Genomic DNA, 18231 nt, shown 5'->3' with positions numbered 1-18231 from the left:
GATTTAGAATTCAATAAGAAAAGGCACTAATAATAATAATAATAATAATAATAATAATAATAATAATAATAATAATTTATTATTTATACCCCGCCCATCTGACTGGGTTTCCCCAGCCACTCTGGGCGGCTTCCAAAAGAATATTAAAATACTGTGATACATTAAAAGCTTCCCTAAACAGGGCTGCCTTCAGATGTCTTCTAAAAGTCTGGTAGTTGTTGTTCTCTTTGACATCTGGTGGGCGTTCCACAGGGAGGGCACCACTACCAAGAAGGCCCTCTGCCTGGTTCCCTGTAACTTGGCTTCTCGCAGTGAGGGAACCGCCAGAAGGCCCTCGGCACTGGACCTCAGTGTCCGGGTAGAACGATGGGGGTGGAGACGCTCCATCAGGTATACTGGACCGAGGCCATTTAGGGCTTTAAAGGTCAGCACCAACACTTTGAATTGTGCTCGGAAACATACTGGGAGCCAATGTAGGTCTTTCAAGTCCGGTGTTATATGGTCTTGGCAGCCGCTCTCAGTCACCAGTCTGGCTGCTGCATTCTGGATTAGTTGTAGTTTCCGGGTCACCTTCAAAGGTAGCCCCACGTAGAGCGCATTAAAGTAGTCCAAGCGGGAGATAACCAGAGCATGCACCACTCTGGCGAGGCAGTCCGCGGGCAGATAGGGTCTCAGCCTACGTACCAGATGGAGCTGGTACACAGCTGCCCTGGACACAGATTTAACCTGTGCCTCCATGGACAGCTGTGAGTCCAAAATGACTCCCAGGCTGCGCACCTGGCAGACTATGGCTTTATGAAGATGAGTTAGTTCAATCTAATTATTATTGGTTTTTTTAAAAAAAAATTATTGGTTTTCCAAAATTTTCAAACAAACAAACATACATACATCTTAATTGTACATTCAATCTTAGTAACATTGTTAAGTGACTTCCTCAAATCCCCCTGGCTGAATTTCAGTGTATATCATTGTAACAGTTTTCCAAAACCAATTTTCTCATAAAATTAACTTAATCACTTAACATCTTTCTTTCTTTTCATTTTAACTTTAAACATGTTATTCTCTAACAATACATATATAAATACTAACCCCATCTGATATTTGCAATTTTTTCCAATTAAGTTATCTTAACATATTTAACTAAATAGTCTTTGAATTTCATCCATAGTTCAATCTAATTAAACTGAGGCTCTAGTAAAAAACACATTAATGCAATTAAATGCATTATGAGCTAAATATGAGCTAAAATCATTATAACTGCATACACTTGAAGATGTTTTGCCAATAATCAAACTTACCACAAGGGATTACTAAAACTATTAAGCACTAGGTATTTTTTAGTTTTATTAATTACGCATGAGTAGTTAAATGTTTAATGTGTGAAATTCATGCTGTTATAAGTCTTTCAAGTTACACAGCATCATCCTCAGCGTAGACCCATTGAAATAAGTGAACATGCCGAAGTTTGGTCCATTAATTTCAATGGGTCTACACTGAGGAAAACTTAGTTGGCTACAATCCCACTTTTTTTTTTCCATCCAAGGCAGTAAATACTAAAATAAATGTTAGTAAAATACAGTTTACTCCACCTGGTTAGTGGTCCCTTCACTGTGCTACCCGTGGCACGAATGTCTGTGAACTGATCCCTCACCTTGTGCTCCAAATTACACCACCAAGATTGCTTCTTTGTTTGGTGGCAGGCTGTTTGCCTTTGGCACCTTGTTACCCAATGTTGTTTCCATGCTTTCTGCTTCTGCGTTAAATCCCATTCTCTTGATTGTGCCCTTCCAGGCAAGAAAGCAGCCTACGGGGGTTAATTTTGCCAAGGCTCTTCCATACAATCGTGAGGATGCTGCTCTGCAGAATCTTAAGCATACCGGTGGCTTCCATGAGCATCATTGCTTTGTTCATCGCCCTGACCACCGATTACTGGCTGGTGGCTTACGGACCGGCTGGCATCGCCCACAGTGGCCTCTGGCAGGAGTGCATGGATGGGAGCTGCTGGACCCCAACCAAGGCTAATGGTAAGGAGAATGGTGGCAGCTGCCAAGGGACACCCCCCCAATACACAAAGGTTATGGGATGAAGGGGGGTCATCAACAAGGTGCTCAGGGGCAGCAGTGTGCCTGGTTGCACCCGTTGTGACACTCTCAAAAAGTCTTGGTTAAAAATTCCCCTCAGAAAATCCACCATGCATGTGGTACACGCAGGACTAGTTATCAGAACACAATGCATTCTCAGGAAATCACTCTTTAGGTTAGTGTTTGCACAATGAGTTGACAATTTCCTTTTTTTAAAAAAAACATATTTTTTATTAATTTACAACAAAACAAAACATACATAAAATTCTACATCCTATTTTCACTGATTACTTTCTTTTTGGACTTCCTTCAGCTTCTCCACAAATCATCCATAGTCATTTTTTAAAATACGCATTTCATAATTTATACTGACATTATTTATATCCTTGCTTTCCATTTCTCTTTAGACAATACTCCTACATTTTTCACAGTGCTCTTTTAAACCCCACTAGCGTTATCTGTCCCTCACTTATACTTTCCAGATATTCCACAAATTTCCCCCAGTCCTCAATGAACCTTTGGTCTCTTAAATATCTAATTATGAGTTGACAATTTCCATTGATTTCTATGGGAAACTTTCTAATGCATTCCTGACCACAGAATTTTGACCCTGTAATGATGAAAACACCCAGGAAAACCCTTTGAAACCTTGCAAAAGGCAAACAAGGAAGGGGGGGCTCTCTTATTTGTCCAGTCTCCCTCCCACCCACCATGGTTTCTGACGAATGGCTACTACAGGCCAGAAAAACACAAAAATGAGGTTTGTTTAAGGCTGCTTATTTGTTTACAGTCTGGCAGTTTGGATATCTGAATCTGTGGTGAGTATAGAGAGGTCTGGGTGCTACCTGTTTGGATAAGTGAATTTTTGTATAATGAACGTTTAGGTAGCGGGACCTGTGTGTACTTTTTGATATAACAACAACAACAACAACAACAACAACAACAACAACAACAACGGTAACAATGATAACAACAACAGATGGGGGAACTATATTCACCTCAAGCCAAGGTTACATTTTGTAACCTTAGGCAAATATCCTCTTTCTCACACTTGGTCCTCTTTCACTTTGAAATTGAAGCCTTTGCAGTTTAAACTGGTAAGTTACACTTTAATAACTAAACCTTCAACATATCATGGGTGATATCCAACCTTGGTTATGCCCATTAAGATGAATTATGGCAAGTAACACAAGTCTATTGCCTTCCATGGGTCTACTCAATGGGCATAACTAACCTCTTCTCTCTTTTTTAGGCTTCTGGAAGGTTCTGGGTACAAGGAATGAAGACACGCTCAACTAACTCTTTCCCCTCAATGCTTTCATTTACAGAATACATCCTTGCCACACGTGCGTTCCTGATCTTGGGCTCCCTGGCAGCTTTGGCCTCGGTCATTTCTCTTACCGCCTCCTTCATGCCTTGTGACTGCGGCTTCCTTGGCGGAGTCTTCGTCACGTCCATCGTTGCCTTCACAGGTGGTAGGTGTGCCAAAGATTATGAGGAAGAACCTGCTCACGGTCGCAGGTGCTAAATAGCCTCATGGCTATGCCCCACATGCCGTCAGCTTCCACTAGCCACAATGGCTATGGTCTACCTCCTCTGTCGGAGACAGTATGCCCCTCAAAACCAGTTGGTGGGAATTGCAAGTGAGGAGGTGGCGGCTGTGTTCTGGGCCTGCTTTTGGGCTTCCCATAAGCTCCTGGTTTTCCTCTGGGAGAAATGGACGCTGAACTAGATGGGCTTTTCAGCTGATGCTGTGGGACTTTTCTTACATTGTTATCCCTCGAAGAGATCAGGCATGGCTCTAGAATTGAGAAAGAGGATCTTGTAAGGGGGAAAGGACTGCTGGAGCATAGAAAGGGGAGGAGTGTTTTCGCCCTCTAAGGCCGAGCTTAAAACATTTCAAAGCCCTTTAAGGGCACTTCCACACCAGCAGGAAGGAAAGCAAGGGCCCTCAGCAGGGGCGGACTTTGGTTTTTCAAATTTCAGTAGCTCCCTGTGGAAGGCCAAAATTCAGAGCGTCCTGTCGCCTGCCCCTCACTTTCCATTCTGCTCAGTTTGCTATGTCACAGTTTGCAATGCCCCACGGGGGCCCCTAAGCTAGGCGCCCAGTGTGGCAGAATCGGTTGCGCTGCTCTAAATCTGCCTCTGCCTTCACCCCTATGGTAGGGTTGCCATACCTCTGGGATTCCAGTGACGTACTTAGCGTCTAGGGCAGCCTTTCTCAACCTGTGGGTTCCCAGATGTTGTTGAACTACAACTCCCATTACCCCTAGCTAGCAAGCCCAGAGCTCAGGGATGATGGGAGTTGTAGTCCAAGAACATCTGAGGACCCACAGGTTGAGAACCACTGGTCTAGGGGGAACTTCGGGAAATCATCCAAATGTCCAGATTTTTGAAATCGCCACTAAAAAAGCTCAACAGCTTTTTGTGTCTGGATCTTTACTTCTTGAAATATGGCAACCCTACCCTATGAGACAGAGCCTATGCATCAGCTTCATAGTTGGGAAAGGATAGGATAAGCCTCACATTGCAATCCTGATTTAAACCAACCACCCCTATGCCTGTAACGAAAGCAAAGGGGAAACCCATCAGATGTAGGAGGACCCAAGCACCCTTAGTGCAGTAACCTACAGTTTGCACTTGGATGTGTGAACTGAGTGCCGTGACCCTTTTAGATGACAATGATGATAAAAGAACACGGGGACACCAAAAATTGTGTTGTGATTGAGGAGGTACAAAAATTCTCTCCATGGTGTTATATCCAGTAGAGGCTGTGCCATTAGAGCCAATGGGGCACACTGCCCCGCCAATCTGTCTGCCCCCAGGCAGCCCTCACCTGCCTGCCTTCTGGCTTATGACCAGTTTAGGGGGAGGCCCCAAGTGCTGGCTTCCTCCTCCATAGCCTCAGTGTTTCTTTTGTAGAATTAAGCAGGGAGGAGGAAGGGGCCAAAACCAGAATGAGTTGATTCTCTCCCATCACTGCCTCTGGCGGCGCCACCTATTGTTCGTTTCCCTGCCTTCTGTCCTATCAGCATCAATGGACACCAGGCAGTAGGGTTAGATCTGCAACATACATACCAGACAGCCCTTGATAATTGAGTGGTGAGATTGCCTGTGTGAATCAGTGCTATGTTGGCTGCCCTGACACCTCTGCTCTTTTGTAGCACTCTTCACTCTGGTTGGTGTAGTCGTATTCACCACTGAATCCTGGGGGAAGAACAGGGACCCTCAAATCCAGCTCACCTATGAATGGTCCTTCTATCTTGCCTGGGTAGCATTTCCCATGCTACTCCTGACTGGTGAGTAGGGAGGGTGAGGGAGTTCGCATTTAAAGGCAAACCTACCCCATTTGCACTTTCTGAAACAATACGCAAGGTGAAACAGAAGCAGCCTTTCACATTTGCACTCCTCTAAATTTTGCAATGCATTTCTCCGGCAACGCAATCCGTACAAAAATGTGTACTGACTAAGGTGAAATGTACATAAAGATGCGTGTAGAGTCATACCTCGGGTTACAGATGATTCAGGTTGCACATTTTCAGGTTGTGCACTGCACTGAACCTGAAAGTATCAGAACAGGTTACTGTTACGATATAGAAGCAATGCGGCAGCGAGCTGCTGGCTTGAAAGCAAAACATAAATGTGAATGTTGGGGCTGTTCCGTGGGAAACAAAGGGACAGTCTATTCACAGTGCTGAGCACCGGAATTAGCTCAGAGTGTAATATGAGCTGTGCAGGAAGTACAGGAGGAGTTAGTCTCTCTGCTGTTGGAGTTTGAAGAGAGCAGACGTGTTTTCTGTAACGCTGCAAAAGACAGAAATAAAGACATGTAAATACGTTTCTGTCTATCTCTTTCCCCTCCCTGGGAGGGGCAGGAAAGAGTGGTGTGTTCTTCTCACGTTGAGGAGGATCGCCGATCGCGATCTTGCCTGGATCCTGCCGGGAAATGCAGACAGGGAGGTCAACCGGAGATCAAGCCGGGTGCCTGGAGAGTGGCCAGTTTCTCCTGATAATGGCTTGAATCCTGACAGTTACTTCTGGGTTTTGGTGCTCACACATGCACAGAAGTGCTAAATCGTGCTTTGCACATGCTTAGAAATGGTGAATTGCAACCCGCACGTGCGCAGACGCGGCACTGTGGGTTGCGAACGCTGCGGGTTGTGAATGTGCCTCTCGGACGGATCACGTTTGCAAGCCAAGCATCCACTGTATTAGTGAAAATAACATGCAAGAATGCATTGTGTCAAAGGAAATTGCTTTGCAACGATGTGTGCGTGAGTGAAAACTGCATACAAGCATGTATATTTTAAGGAGAAAATTGCACTAACATGCCGGTGAAATAAAAAACAACCCCACAAACTGGAGAACTCCACAAACTCTCAGAACTGGAGAGAACTGAATTTAAGATTGCGAAAATGAGCAACCAAAATGGACAGACTCACCTACACCTCTAGCATTGTGTAGGCAGTGTGAACGCTCATTCCAATGCCCTTCTGCCACCACAAAGAGCTCTGCAAAGTAGGTAGTGTTACGGAAAAGGAGCAATGCGGCAGCGAGCTGCAGCTGGCTGGAAAGCAAAACATGATGGGAATATTGGGACTGTACCGTGGGAACAAAGGGACAGTCTATTCACAGTGCTGAACACCGGATTTAGCTCAGAGTGTAATTTGACCTGTACAGGAAGTACAGGAGGTGGAGTTTGTCTCTCTGCTGTTGGAGTTTGAAGAGAGCAGATGTGTTTCTCTGTAATGCTGCAAAGACAGAAATAAAGGCATGTAAATACATTTCTGTCTATCTCTTTCCCCTCCCTGGGGGGAGCAGGGAGCAGGGAAGAGTGGTGTGTCCTTCTCACGTTGAGGAGGATCGCCGATCGTGACCTAGCCTGTATCCTGCCGGGAAACGCAGACAGGGAGGTCAACAAGGAGATCAAGCCGGGTGCCTGGAGAGTGGCCAGTTTCTCCTCATAAGGCTTGAATTTCCAACTGGTAGCTCTATAGCAGCACCTCACATGTGTGACATGCACTGTCAATGGACCTTCAGCAAGCTACCTGAGGTTCTGGGTTCTGCATTGCACAACCACCAGCCTATAGGCAGTCTCTGGATAAGTAAGGAAACATTCGCTTCACACAAAAGGAAGGCCTTCGCACATGCTCATTAGCACTTTGTCCATAGGTCTCTTTAAAAACAAATGCTTTCCCTTGGATAGAAATGAACTCTGCACTTGTTCAGCAGCACCCAGCCTCCAGTGAGAGTCAGAAGGTTGATAAACAGAAGGTGTCAATGCCATGTGAGGCTGGCTCTGGCTTCCTGAGGCCATTCCACTTGGAATTTATTTCTTGCTCTCTCCTTCTCTCATTGCAGGCATCTTCAGCCTTGTTGCTCACTTGTGCCCTTCGAGGCCTGGCTATGAGAATGTGTGAGGACCTGGTTCCTAAGAAGCAAAGGCAACCTTGCGATGCAGTCGACACACAACACACAAAGGAAGCCTGCCCCCTACCCTTCCCATGCCAGTGAAATCCCCTTCACAACTGTCCCAATAGTGCTTTCATCCCCAATCCATTCACAGCAACCCCCTGTAGGGCATCCAAGCTGCCTTGTCTTCAGGGAGCGTTTTCTGCATTGCCTTGCCTACAGGTTGAGCATCTGCCATGGAATCACTGATTGCAAACAAAAGATGTTTCGCAGGGGGTGGTGTTGGCCACCGACCAAACCGTAAACTGATGTGGAAATGTGGAGAACTAAATGTAAGGCTGGAAAAATAAAACAGATTCTCTCATCCTTGCCTTTGCCTCCTCTTTAATTTCTAACCATGGCAAAACTTAGAAAATTCAGGGCAGGCAACAACCGCCCAAAAAACACCAGGACTTCTTCACACAGTGTAGATATGGAACCTGCTCCTGCAAAAACTTGTGATGGCCACCAACCTGGGTAGCTTTAACAGAGGGTGAGACAGGTTCAGGAAGGGTCTCTAGCTCTTACCCACAATGACTATGATATGCTTTGGACTCCACTGGTGGAGGCAGTATTCTTCCAGATATAAGTTACTGGGAACACTAGTGGGAAGAGTGCTCTTTTGGGGGCTTCCCATAGACATCTGGTGGGCCACTGTCAGAAAAGGATGCTAGACTAGATGAGCCACTGGCCTGATCCAACTGGGCTATTTTGGGGTTTTTTATGCTCTTGCATTGGGAAAGGCTTGAAAGGAGTTCCCTGGGAAGAGGGATTTTAGCTCCCTAGGAATGGTAGCTCTGGGAGGGGAATAGGGATCTCCTGACAGCTCTCAGCACCTTAAGCAAACTACAGCTCTCAGAATTCTTTGGGGGAAGCCATGACGGTTTAAAATGGTACCATGGCACTTTAAATGCATAGTATGAATGAGGCCTGAAATATACTCGGAGTCGAGTGTGGATTTCATGCTCTTTATTCAGCTCATAGTAGTGAGGAATGAAAGTTCCCCCAAAATATCTGCTTTATATACATTATTTAAACAATGGACTGCATGTGATTGGCTAATTCTGGGATTCTCCTATAGGCCAATCAGGTTGCGGATTCACTTCTACCTGGAGCTGGATTGGGTGGCTCCTGCGGACCAATCATACTGCTGCATTGTTCTAGGACCAATCAGACTGCTGCATTCTGGACCCTATTGTTCTAGGACCAATCAGACTGCTGCATTCTGAATCCTGTTATTCTAGGACCAGTCAGACTGCTGCCTTTTGGATCCTATTCAACTCAGTACATAACAAGGCCTTAACTTTGTTGTTGTTTAGTTGTGTCCAACTCTTTGTGACCCGATGGACCAGAGCACGCCAGGCACTCCTGTCTTCCACTGCCTCCCGCTGTTTAGTCAAACTCATGCTGGTAGCTTCGAGAACACTGTCCAGCCATCTCGTCCTCTGTCGTCCCCTTCTCCTTGTGCCCTCCATCTTTCCCAGCATCAGGGTCTTTTCCAGGGAGTCTTCTCTTCTTATGAGGTGGCCAAAGTATTGGAGCCTCAGCTTCCAGATCTGTCCTTCCAGGGCTGATTTCCTTCAGAATGGATAGGTTTGATCTTTTTGCAAACCATAAGACTCTCAAGAGTCTCCTCCAGTACCTCCAGTACCTCCTTCAAAAGCATCAATTCTTCGGCAATCAGCCTTCTTTATGGTCCAGCTCTCACTTCCATACATCTCTATTGGGAAAACCATAGCTTTAACTAAAGCTTTCTTTCTAGGGCTCAAGCAGAAAGAAATTTTGTGCAGACTCAGAAATCCTGTGGGGGGAGGGGTTGTTTTCAGGTTTCAAAACTGACTTTCTGAATTTTAAGCTTTTTTAAATTTCATTTTTCCACAATCAGGTTTTCCGTTCTATTTACTGACTGGCCCATTTACCCAGAAACAACTCTGATTCAGTTCACGGGAATTTAAAAATGCTTATACTGCCTCTGATTGTTAGACATTCCATTCTGAAAAGTACCAGGGTGAAAAGCACTCGATACAGCGGTCTCGAACTTGGATCAATGAATGTGCTGGGGTATGCTTTGGACTGCATGCAAAGCCTTGTCCAAAATCACTCAAATCTTGGCCGTATCCAAACTGACTATAGGGGAAATCTGGCTGGGTGGTTGGTGGCTTGCTCACGTCCTGAGTTGGCAGAAGGAAATACTGGTGGGACCTCCTTCTCTTCATGTGGAAGAACCATCCAGGAATCTGGAGAGGTTCCAGAATGCTGGAGTTACTATGGGAGCAATGGTCTTCCAAGCTTCATCAGTAGAACCTTTGGCTGGAGCTCAGACACCCGAAAGGTTGGGGAATTGGGGGTGCCGAATGCAGTTCTTTTCCAAGGGAAATGAGCCCTGAGGCTAGAAGATGGGTGCTTGCCTTAATTGCCTCCGCCAACCCCAAGCTGAGGATCCTGGTGCTGCTACCACTTCCAAATTGCCCTTGCTTACATGGTTCAAGAAGCTAACGAATATTGAGAAGCTGCGTATAGGTGGCATCGCTATCTCTTGCCTGGAAACCATTCTGCTTGTGGTAGTGATCTCGACAGTATCCTGGGTCAAGCGGTTTGTTCGGGGAATCTTCGTGTTCCAGGGATTGTGGCAGGAATGCTCTTTGGGGAATTGTGTCTATCTGGCCGACACACCAAGTAAGGGCGACGTAATGCTCAGAATTTTGAACTAGAGATCACTCAATATTTCCTGCCAGTGATAGAAGCATTTAAACAGTGGGACAGGCAACTTGATAGCTCCTCTCCTTCTTTGTAAACAAAGGAAATACTTAATTCTTATTGCCTCTCCTTGAGGGAGCGGGGTTTGCTTCTGCAGGTCTTCAAAGTACTTGAATGGGGATAGAAGCCAGCTGTGGAAGCACCTATTGGCTAGTGCCCGAGTTATTATCAACACACCTTGCCCCGCAGATCCCTGGAACAGTTTTGCAACTATTTTAAAAGGAAGGACAAGGCAATTTAGCCCTCCTTTGTGTAGAAAAAACAGAGTGTGGCAGAGGCTGTTCAGCTTGCTGGTGGGTATGTACATTTGCAATTCAAGTGCAAAGAGGGCTCACATCACGGAGTGGAAACCCCACAAGATTGCTCTAAAGAGTCTCCGTTCATCCTAAAAGCAGCATTGGGCTTTGGACATTTCTAGTGCACAAGTGTTCCATGTTCTTACCCAATATTGTATGTGCCTTTTGTTCCATCTGCTGGCTAGCTCATAACACTTCAGGAAAGAAACTTCAGAAAAGAGACTTTTGCCAGTGGCCCCATCTGATTGGTTTTTAAAGTTTCTACCTATGCGGAATACCTTCCACATGGACCTTTCTGCTGAGGAATCCCTGGGCATGAGTCACAGAACCTGTGTGCCTTGTGGGATTTCCACGCATGCAGAGGCTGCACACAGAGCAACACTGTGAACTGAGAGTGTACACCCTCAACCATGCTGTCATGCATTGCTGGCCAGGCCAGCTCCAATTCTGAGTGGACACTTACCAAAGCACCTTTTTGTAAACTCTCTCCCAAAATTGTGGGGCACTTCCTGGCAACAAGGAAGGAAAGCAGAAGGGCAATCATTGCAGAGAGCCACCATTTTTATTTCCCACAATGCTCCCTGTGTAGTGTTGCTCCATGCCAGGGGTCAGCAATCTTTTTCAGTAGGGCTGGTCCACTGCCCCTCAGACCTTGTGTGGGGCCAGACTATATTTGGGGGGGAGGAGGATGAACGAATTCCTATGCGCCACAAATAACCCAGAGATGCATTTAAAGAAAAGAGCACATTCTACTCATGAAAAAAACATGCTGATTCCTGGACGTTTGCAGGCTGCATTTAGAAGGAAATTGGGGCAGATCCGGCCCCCGGGCCTTAGTTTGCCTACCCATGCTCCATGCTTTCTAACCTCCAGTAAATTTGCCACAGTGCCCTGGTAGGATACTCCACTGGGGATTTAAAATAGGGGTTCCCCTAAACCACAAGTCTGGCACTGATCAGAGAATCCAGGGCAGGTATACAGTATTTAACACCCCCCCCCCAGCATCAGCATATGTTAATGTCACCCTGAAATGGCATGGCTTTTCTGCAAGGGAACGATTCCGCTACCCCAAAGAGCAAGAGATGCATTTATGCAGTGGCGTAGCGTGGGTTGTCAGCACCCGGGGCAAGGCAAGTAATTTGCGCCCCCTAACCCGTGGATTTATGCCCCCTAACCCGTGGATTTGCGCCTCCTAACCCTAACCCCCAGATGTTGCGCCCGGTGCGGCCAGCCCCCCCTGCACCCCCCACGCTACGCCACTGCATTTATGTCCATATGCATGCATCGTTAAACAATAAACATATATGTTTCAAAAAGTTGCAAAGATGCTCTGAGATTTGAGGATCATGTGTCAGTTCCAGTAACTGCACAGGCACTAGCCAATCAGTTCCTGCAACGTCCTTACACAGGCATCTGTGAATCCAGCTTTAGTCCCCTTTCTGGGAAAGGGAAATCATGGTCCCCAGGAACACCTTGAATTTGAAGCCCAATTTAAAAAACAAACAACCCTAGTTTGATCAGAGTTGGGTACCACCTTTCCCGGTGGGTTTTGCCATGCAAAACAAACAGCAGGCAGAATCAAGTACAGAGGCAACTTGGTTAGTGTTGTGCCAAAAGGAATATAGGAGGAGTCCAGCTGGATTAGGCCAAATGTCCATCTATCTAGTCCAGCATCCCATTGCCCACACTGGGCGAACAAATTATTCTGGGGAGCCCGCACCAAGTATGTGAATGGTACACCATCCATGACCTCACGGGTGCTGAGAATAGGCAGGAAAGGAACAGGATATTGGGAAGGTGAGTGGAATCCTAGTCATAAGCACATAAGGAGAGCCTGCTGGATCAAACCAGCAGCCCATCTGGCCCATCAGACTGATTTTACGGCAGCCAGCCAGATGCTTATTTATGGGAAGCCCAAAAGCAGGCCTAAGCTCACCTCCACTCTCCTCTCCTGTGGTTTCCAGAAACTGGTATTCAGAAGCATCTGCCTCTGAGAGGTAGAACATAGCCGCCAGAGTTCGAAGTCAATGATAGCCTTATCCTTCGTGAATTTTTAAAAAACAATGCAAGTCAGTTGCCATCTCTGCCATCCAGCACCAGTGAAGGTTGCTCCATTGTGATGAATGGGGCACTGCCCCACCGACCTCAGCTTGCTCTCAACCAACCCCCAACCCCTGGAGGGGGGTTATTGGGTTGTTGTTTTTATTTTGATTACCGTAGATTCCGGCATATAAGACGACTTTTTAACCCCGGAAAAGAGGTTAAAAAGTTGGGGGTCGTCATATATTATGGGTATGGGCGGCGCGGAGCCCGCCGCTGCTGTAGCGGCTCCGAAGCAGCAGCAGCGAGCAGCAGGCTCAGTTCCACGCCGGACGGCTTTCTCCCGGCATGGAGCCGCCCGGCGTATTAGGCGACTAGGCTTATAAGACGAACCCCCAAATTGCAACTGCCAGCAGAGGTTCAAGCGATCATCTCCTCACCCCTGGCAAGGCAGGGCTGGGGAACTGTGCGGATTCCAGGAGGGCACAGGTCAAAACCTGGTCTCCTGGACCGACCGTAAAGAAAACACAAGACTGGAGTCACACACTATCTAGAATCATAGAATCATAGTTGGAAGAGACCACAAGGGCCATCGAGTCCAACCCCCTGCCAAGCAGGAAACACCATCAGAGCACTCCTGACATATGGTTGTCAAGCCTCTGCTTAAAGACCTCCAAAGGAGGAGACTCCACCACACTCCTTGGCAGCAAATTCCACTGTCGAACAGCTCTTACTGTCAGGAAGTTCTTCCTAATGTTTAGGTGGAATCTTCTTTCTTGTAGTTTGGATCCATTGCTCCGTGTCCGCTTCTCTAAGCCAGTCTTGGCCATTCCTCTTCATGGCCACAGATAAATATATCATTGTACTTCTGTCTGTTATTTAAACATACTGATGCAGCAGTTGAATGTTGATTTGTACAACTGTGTACCACTTAAGACAATTTTTGAAATGTTAGGCGGTTTAAGAAATACTTTTAGAATAAATTATAATGGTGTCACTCTGCCCAGGCACCTTTCTTTCAGTGACTGCATCGGCTGTTAAAAACGGCCAACCGATTTAGTTTCAATTCCAGAAGTTCCAGTAAGGACTGTGGTGGGACTGTCCTGCCTCAGGAACAATCAGGAGGTGTTTCAGAACTGTGGTAGCCCATTGGGTGGCCACACCTCCTTAAGAGAATTGCTCCTCCTGCTAGGATGGTGCTTGGGCTGTGAGCCTCCCTCTTGCCAGTGTGGTTAAGAGCGATAGACTCCTAATCTGGGGAACCGGGTTCGCGTCTCCGCTCCTCCACATGCAGCTGCTGGGTGACCTTGGGCCAGTCACACTTCTCTGAAGTCTCTCAGCCCCACTCACCTCACAGAGTGTTTGTTGTGGGGGAGGAAGGGAAAGGAGAATGCTAGCCGCTTTGAGACTCCTTCGGGAAGTGATAAAGCGGGATATTAAATCCAAACTCTTCTTCTTGCGGAGCAATTCAGAGATGGGACTGTGGTGGTAGTGGAGGAGCCGAGGTCTGAGATTAGGGAACGGGGCAACGAACAGAGGGCCACTAGGATAAAGTTTCTTTCTTTCTTCTCTCCTAGACTATATTTACATATCTAGATTTTTTATGCTGCTCTCTGCTGCGACTTCCTATGGGTCTGTGGTCACTGGGACACTTTGCCTCACACCCATCCAACCGCCAAAGTGGTGGACGACAACGTGGCCCGCACTAACCATCGGCCTCTGTTTTGTCTCGGGTAAGAGGAGCCATCTTCTGACTCTTATTTACCCCGCCACCTCCCCTTTTCGTTCCCCAAAAGGACTCCGTGCAGTTAGCACCCAACTGTCCAGGAAATGTGCAGGGAAGAGCAACCAAAATGAGCAAAAGAGATGGAGGAAAGGTTGCAGCATTTAGGACTTTTTAGTTTAGAGCCGTGTTTCCCAAAGTTGGGTCTCCAACTGTTTTGGGACTACAACCCCCATCATCCCTAGCTAGCAGGAATTATGGGAACTGTAGTACAAAAAAATAATAATCAGCTGGAGACCCAAGTTTGGGAAACACTAGTTTAAAGGGAAAGGAAGGATGACTTGATAAAAGTGTGTACAATTATGCGTGGCACGGAGAAAGCAGAAAGAGGAAAGTTCTCCTCCTTCTCTCATAACACTAGAAGTAGGGAACAACCAACAAATTTGAAAGATTTGGGATAGATAAAAGAAAGCACATCTCCATGCAGTGCATAGTTAAACTATGGTACTCGTTCCCACAGGAGGCAGTGATGGCCACTAATTAAATACCTAAAATATATAGAAACTTATTCATGTATGCCACTAGTGGCAAAAATGTTACTTGCCCCAAAATGGAAAGAAGCAGAAGTCCCAGTAAAGCAGTGGTGGCCAAACTTGGCCCTCCAGCTGTTTTGGGACTACAATTCCCATCATCCCTGACCACTGGTCCTGTTAGCTAGGGATGATGGGAGTTGTAGTCCAAAAACAGCTGGAGGGCCAAGTTTGGCCACCACTGAGGTAAAGGAATAATGGATACTTATGGAACAAGCAGAAATGGTGAAACTTACCGGAAGAATAAAAAATCAAGATAACATTTTTTTATATAAAAGAATGGAAATGGTTTATTGAATATTTACCGATAGATTATAAACAGATAAAAACACTGGCAGGATTATTGTAACAACCTGCGATTTTAGAAGAGTATATACTTAAAGATGATGAATAAATGAGTAAATTAAGTTAATTTGGATATGCAGAAGATACTAAAAACAAATTTAAGGAACCACAGACAGAGGGGGGTGGGAGCCGAGTTTTGAAATGTCAAAATGAATGTAAAATTAGTGAAATGTATAAAACTAGTGGAATGTATAAACTTTGAAAAGTATAGATAAATAAATAAAATGCAAAAATAATAAAATCTGATGGCTTTAAAAGAGGACTGGGCAATTTCATGGAGGAAAAGGTTACCAATAGCTTTCAGCCATGATGTTCTGCCTCCCTGATCGAAGGGAGTAATGCTTCTGAATAGGAGTTACTGGAAACCACAGGAGAGAGTGTTCCCCACTGGCATCTGGTTGGCTACTCTGAGAACAAGATGCTGGGATATATGAGGCATTGGCCTCAATCAGCAGGCGCTTTTTATGTTCTTATGACCAGTCACAAGAATGGGTTGCTGAGGCCAAATAAACAGACTGGTGAGATGGTTTCTGGAAATTCAGCAGTGTTACATGACAACCCCCACCCCCCACCCCCAATCTCTAAGCAGTGTGAGGTTCCAGGGATGCCAGATGCTCTGTTATCCCAGGGTCTGAGTTTCTAGTGGGACAATAAGGCACAGCAGAGACTGTGGTGTCTTTATGGTATATGGTTTATTTACACATGTATATAACCTGAAGCCGACAGTGGAGGAGACCACAGCATTCCTGCCACAAGAGGTTGCTCCTCTTATAGGCACAGCAGCATCCTTGCCCTGACAGTTTGCCTTTTCCCAAGAATTGTCACATCTCACCTGTTCTAATCTTGCTAACCTAAACCCTGGCCTTTTGTAACACACACAGAGAGAAGCCCCACTCATCTGAATTATCATACCTAGTTTTTTGATGCCTTGTTGTGCTAATTAGCTTTTACACATGTGGATTGAGCAACATTAAAGGGGTGGCTTATACACAAATTAGCAGGTTTGCCTAAGTTAATTAACACTTCACACATGCCACTTTCAGGGGGTTTGAAGCTGTTTTCACACATGACCTAATACATGCATGGATCTATCTTAAGACAGAACCATACGGTCTGACATCCTGTACATACCAGTTAACTAGTTAAATACCCAGGCATTTACGACCCCCCACAACAGACCTAAAACAATATGATTACTCCACTGTGGTCCTTTCAAATGATTTGTGTTGGATTGCTAAATAAGAAGAATATCAGCTTTTATTTTGAGGAGAAATGCCAAGGCAGTTCACAAACTAGTTATAGTTATGTACTCACACACTGTAGTTTGTAAGGGTCCCGAGAATTGTTCGGTAACCCCTATTCCCTCCTAGAGCTACAATTCCCAGCGTTCCCAATGAAGAAGCATTTGTTAAGCTACACTGCAAATTGTAGCTCTGGAAGGGGAATAGGGGGTTTCCTAACAACTCCCAGCATCCTTAACTACAGTTCCCAGAATTCTTTAGGGGAAGCTATGGCTGTTTAAACTTTAAAGACTGGAGTGCTGAAGAACTCAAGTGCTTGACCTTCCCATTCTTTGCTATCTCGTTGGCTCCCACCTTCCAGGCTTCAATGGAGCGATGGGCCTCTTCAATTACATGAGGGCAGCCACAGAGATGACCAACACTTTCCTTTCGTGGTCCCTGGCACCAGGGTGGTTCTCTGTCATTCTGGCAACCATGGCAGGTATGAGCTATTCAAAGCCCTGGAGGGGTTATGGAAAGATGACAGGACTTAGGTAGGGAAGACTTCCTGGATGCAAGCAGAGAAGGGCTCAGTGCACACTAGGCAAATTAATTGCAACCGCAGTTGTAAAATCCGGCTCTCTGAAACACTGGATTTAGCATCCTGGGATGCAGCAAGAAATAAGTGGTGGCTGGTCTGATGGGGCAAATGGGGCACTGCCCCACAAGCTTCAACCTGCCTTTACCCAGCCTCACCCCGCCTGCTTTCTTACTTACACCCAAGGGCCACATTGCCTCATGGCAAACTTTCCAGGGGCCGCCTGACAAAAGTGGGTGGGGCCAAAGCAACATAGCAGGCAAAGCCACCAACACTATACGTTACAAGAATACAGTCAAGTGGCCAAAAGCCATGAAGTTAGGTGGACAGGGAGGCACGAGGGCAACTTGCACCCAGCAAGTGAAATGGGCTCCTTTTGGCTTACAGGTGTTTGCCACTTGGTGGCGAAGAAATGGGAGAAGGATGAAGATACCACAGAGCTTTTCACAGGCATGACTATAAAGACGCTGAAAGAGGACTTGTTGGAAAACCCTGCCTCTCAGGGTGCCCTCCGAGGGAGGCCGAGGGGGGGCACGTCAAAATCTGTGACGATTATGTGAACTCAACGCTGCGAGATATACAAGTGGCATCAAGTTTGGGCAGGTAGGGTGCCCTGGCTGCGTGAGGGCAACCATGCACCCGATGGCATCTGAGCTGTGGGAATTAGGGTGAGAAGACACCTTGGCAAGGGGTTACTTTCTGCAGCAGATTCCCAGCAAGCATCAAACATCATCATGACACATTCAGTTGCCTCTAAGCTACAAATGATGGATGTCGGCATCAAGGGGCACTGCAGTGACACTTCACATCATGCTTCTGAACTTTTTTTAAAATGCTATTTCTTTGCTTTATATCCTTCCTGAATAAACTCCTTTAATATGCTTCATCCTATGACTGTTCTTCTAGAATCACCTCTTGACAGGTGCTATACCAGGAGTGGGGAACCGCTGGCTTTCCAGATATTGCAGGACTGAAACAACCACCATCCCCGAGTGTGGGCCAACACTGGCTGGTGTGGATGGAAGTTAAGAATCCAACACCTGGAGGGCCCTAAGTTCCCCATCCCTGCATTAGAGTCTAACGCAGTGGCCAATCAAGCAAAATTGGAGGTTTTTAAGCAGATAGCCACC

At 46.2% G+C, this 18231-nt stretch overlaps 2 protein-coding genes across 4 annotated transcripts; both read left to right on the top strand.

Moving 5' to 3' along the window:
- Positions 1 to 1766: 1766 nt before the first annotated feature.
- Positions 1767 to 7857, top strand: NKG7 (natural killer cell granule protein 7). The gene is made up of 4 exons (XM_082232188.1): positions 1767 to 2024; positions 3410 to 3556; positions 5246 to 5380; positions 7443 to 7857. The coding sequence occupies exons 1-4, from the start codon at positions 1850 to 1852 to the stop codon at positions 7499 to 7501; spliced, it is 516 nt and encodes a 171-aa protein (XP_082088314.1). The 5' UTR covers positions 1767 to 1849; the 3' UTR covers positions 7502 to 7857.
- A 1960-nt stretch (positions 7858 to 9817) lies between these two features.
- LOC309537280 (lens fiber membrane intrinsic protein-like) lies at positions 9818 to 17987 on the top strand. Of its 3 annotated transcripts, none has more exons than XM_082232088.1 (4): positions 9818 to 9977; positions 14203 to 14358; positions 16886 to 17005; positions 17489 to 17987. In XM_082232088.1, the coding sequence occupies exons 1-4, from the start codon at positions 9929 to 9931 to the stop codon at positions 17659 to 17661; spliced, it is 498 nt and encodes a 165-aa protein (XP_082088214.1). In that variant the 5' UTR covers positions 9818 to 9928; the 3' UTR covers positions 17662 to 17987. The 3 variants fall into 3 exon arrangements, with proteins under 3 accessions (XP_082088214.1, XP_082088212.1, XP_082088213.1); XM_082232086.1 differs by having other exon boundaries at positions 9818 to 10208; XM_082232087.1 differs by lacking the exon at positions 14203 to 14358 and having other exon boundaries at positions 9818 to 10208.
- The last annotated feature ends 244 nt before the right edge of the window (positions 17988 to 18231 follow it).

The sequence above is a fragment of the Podarcis vaucheri genome (assembly GCF_965113315.1).
Source record: "Podarcis vaucheri genome assembly, chromosome: 7".
Lineage (NCBI taxonomy): Eukaryota > Metazoa > Chordata > Lepidosauria > Squamata > Lacertidae > Podarcis > Podarcis vaucheri.
The sequence above is the reverse complement of the archived record's forward strand: the minus strand, read 5'-3'. Positions and strand labels throughout refer to the sequence as shown.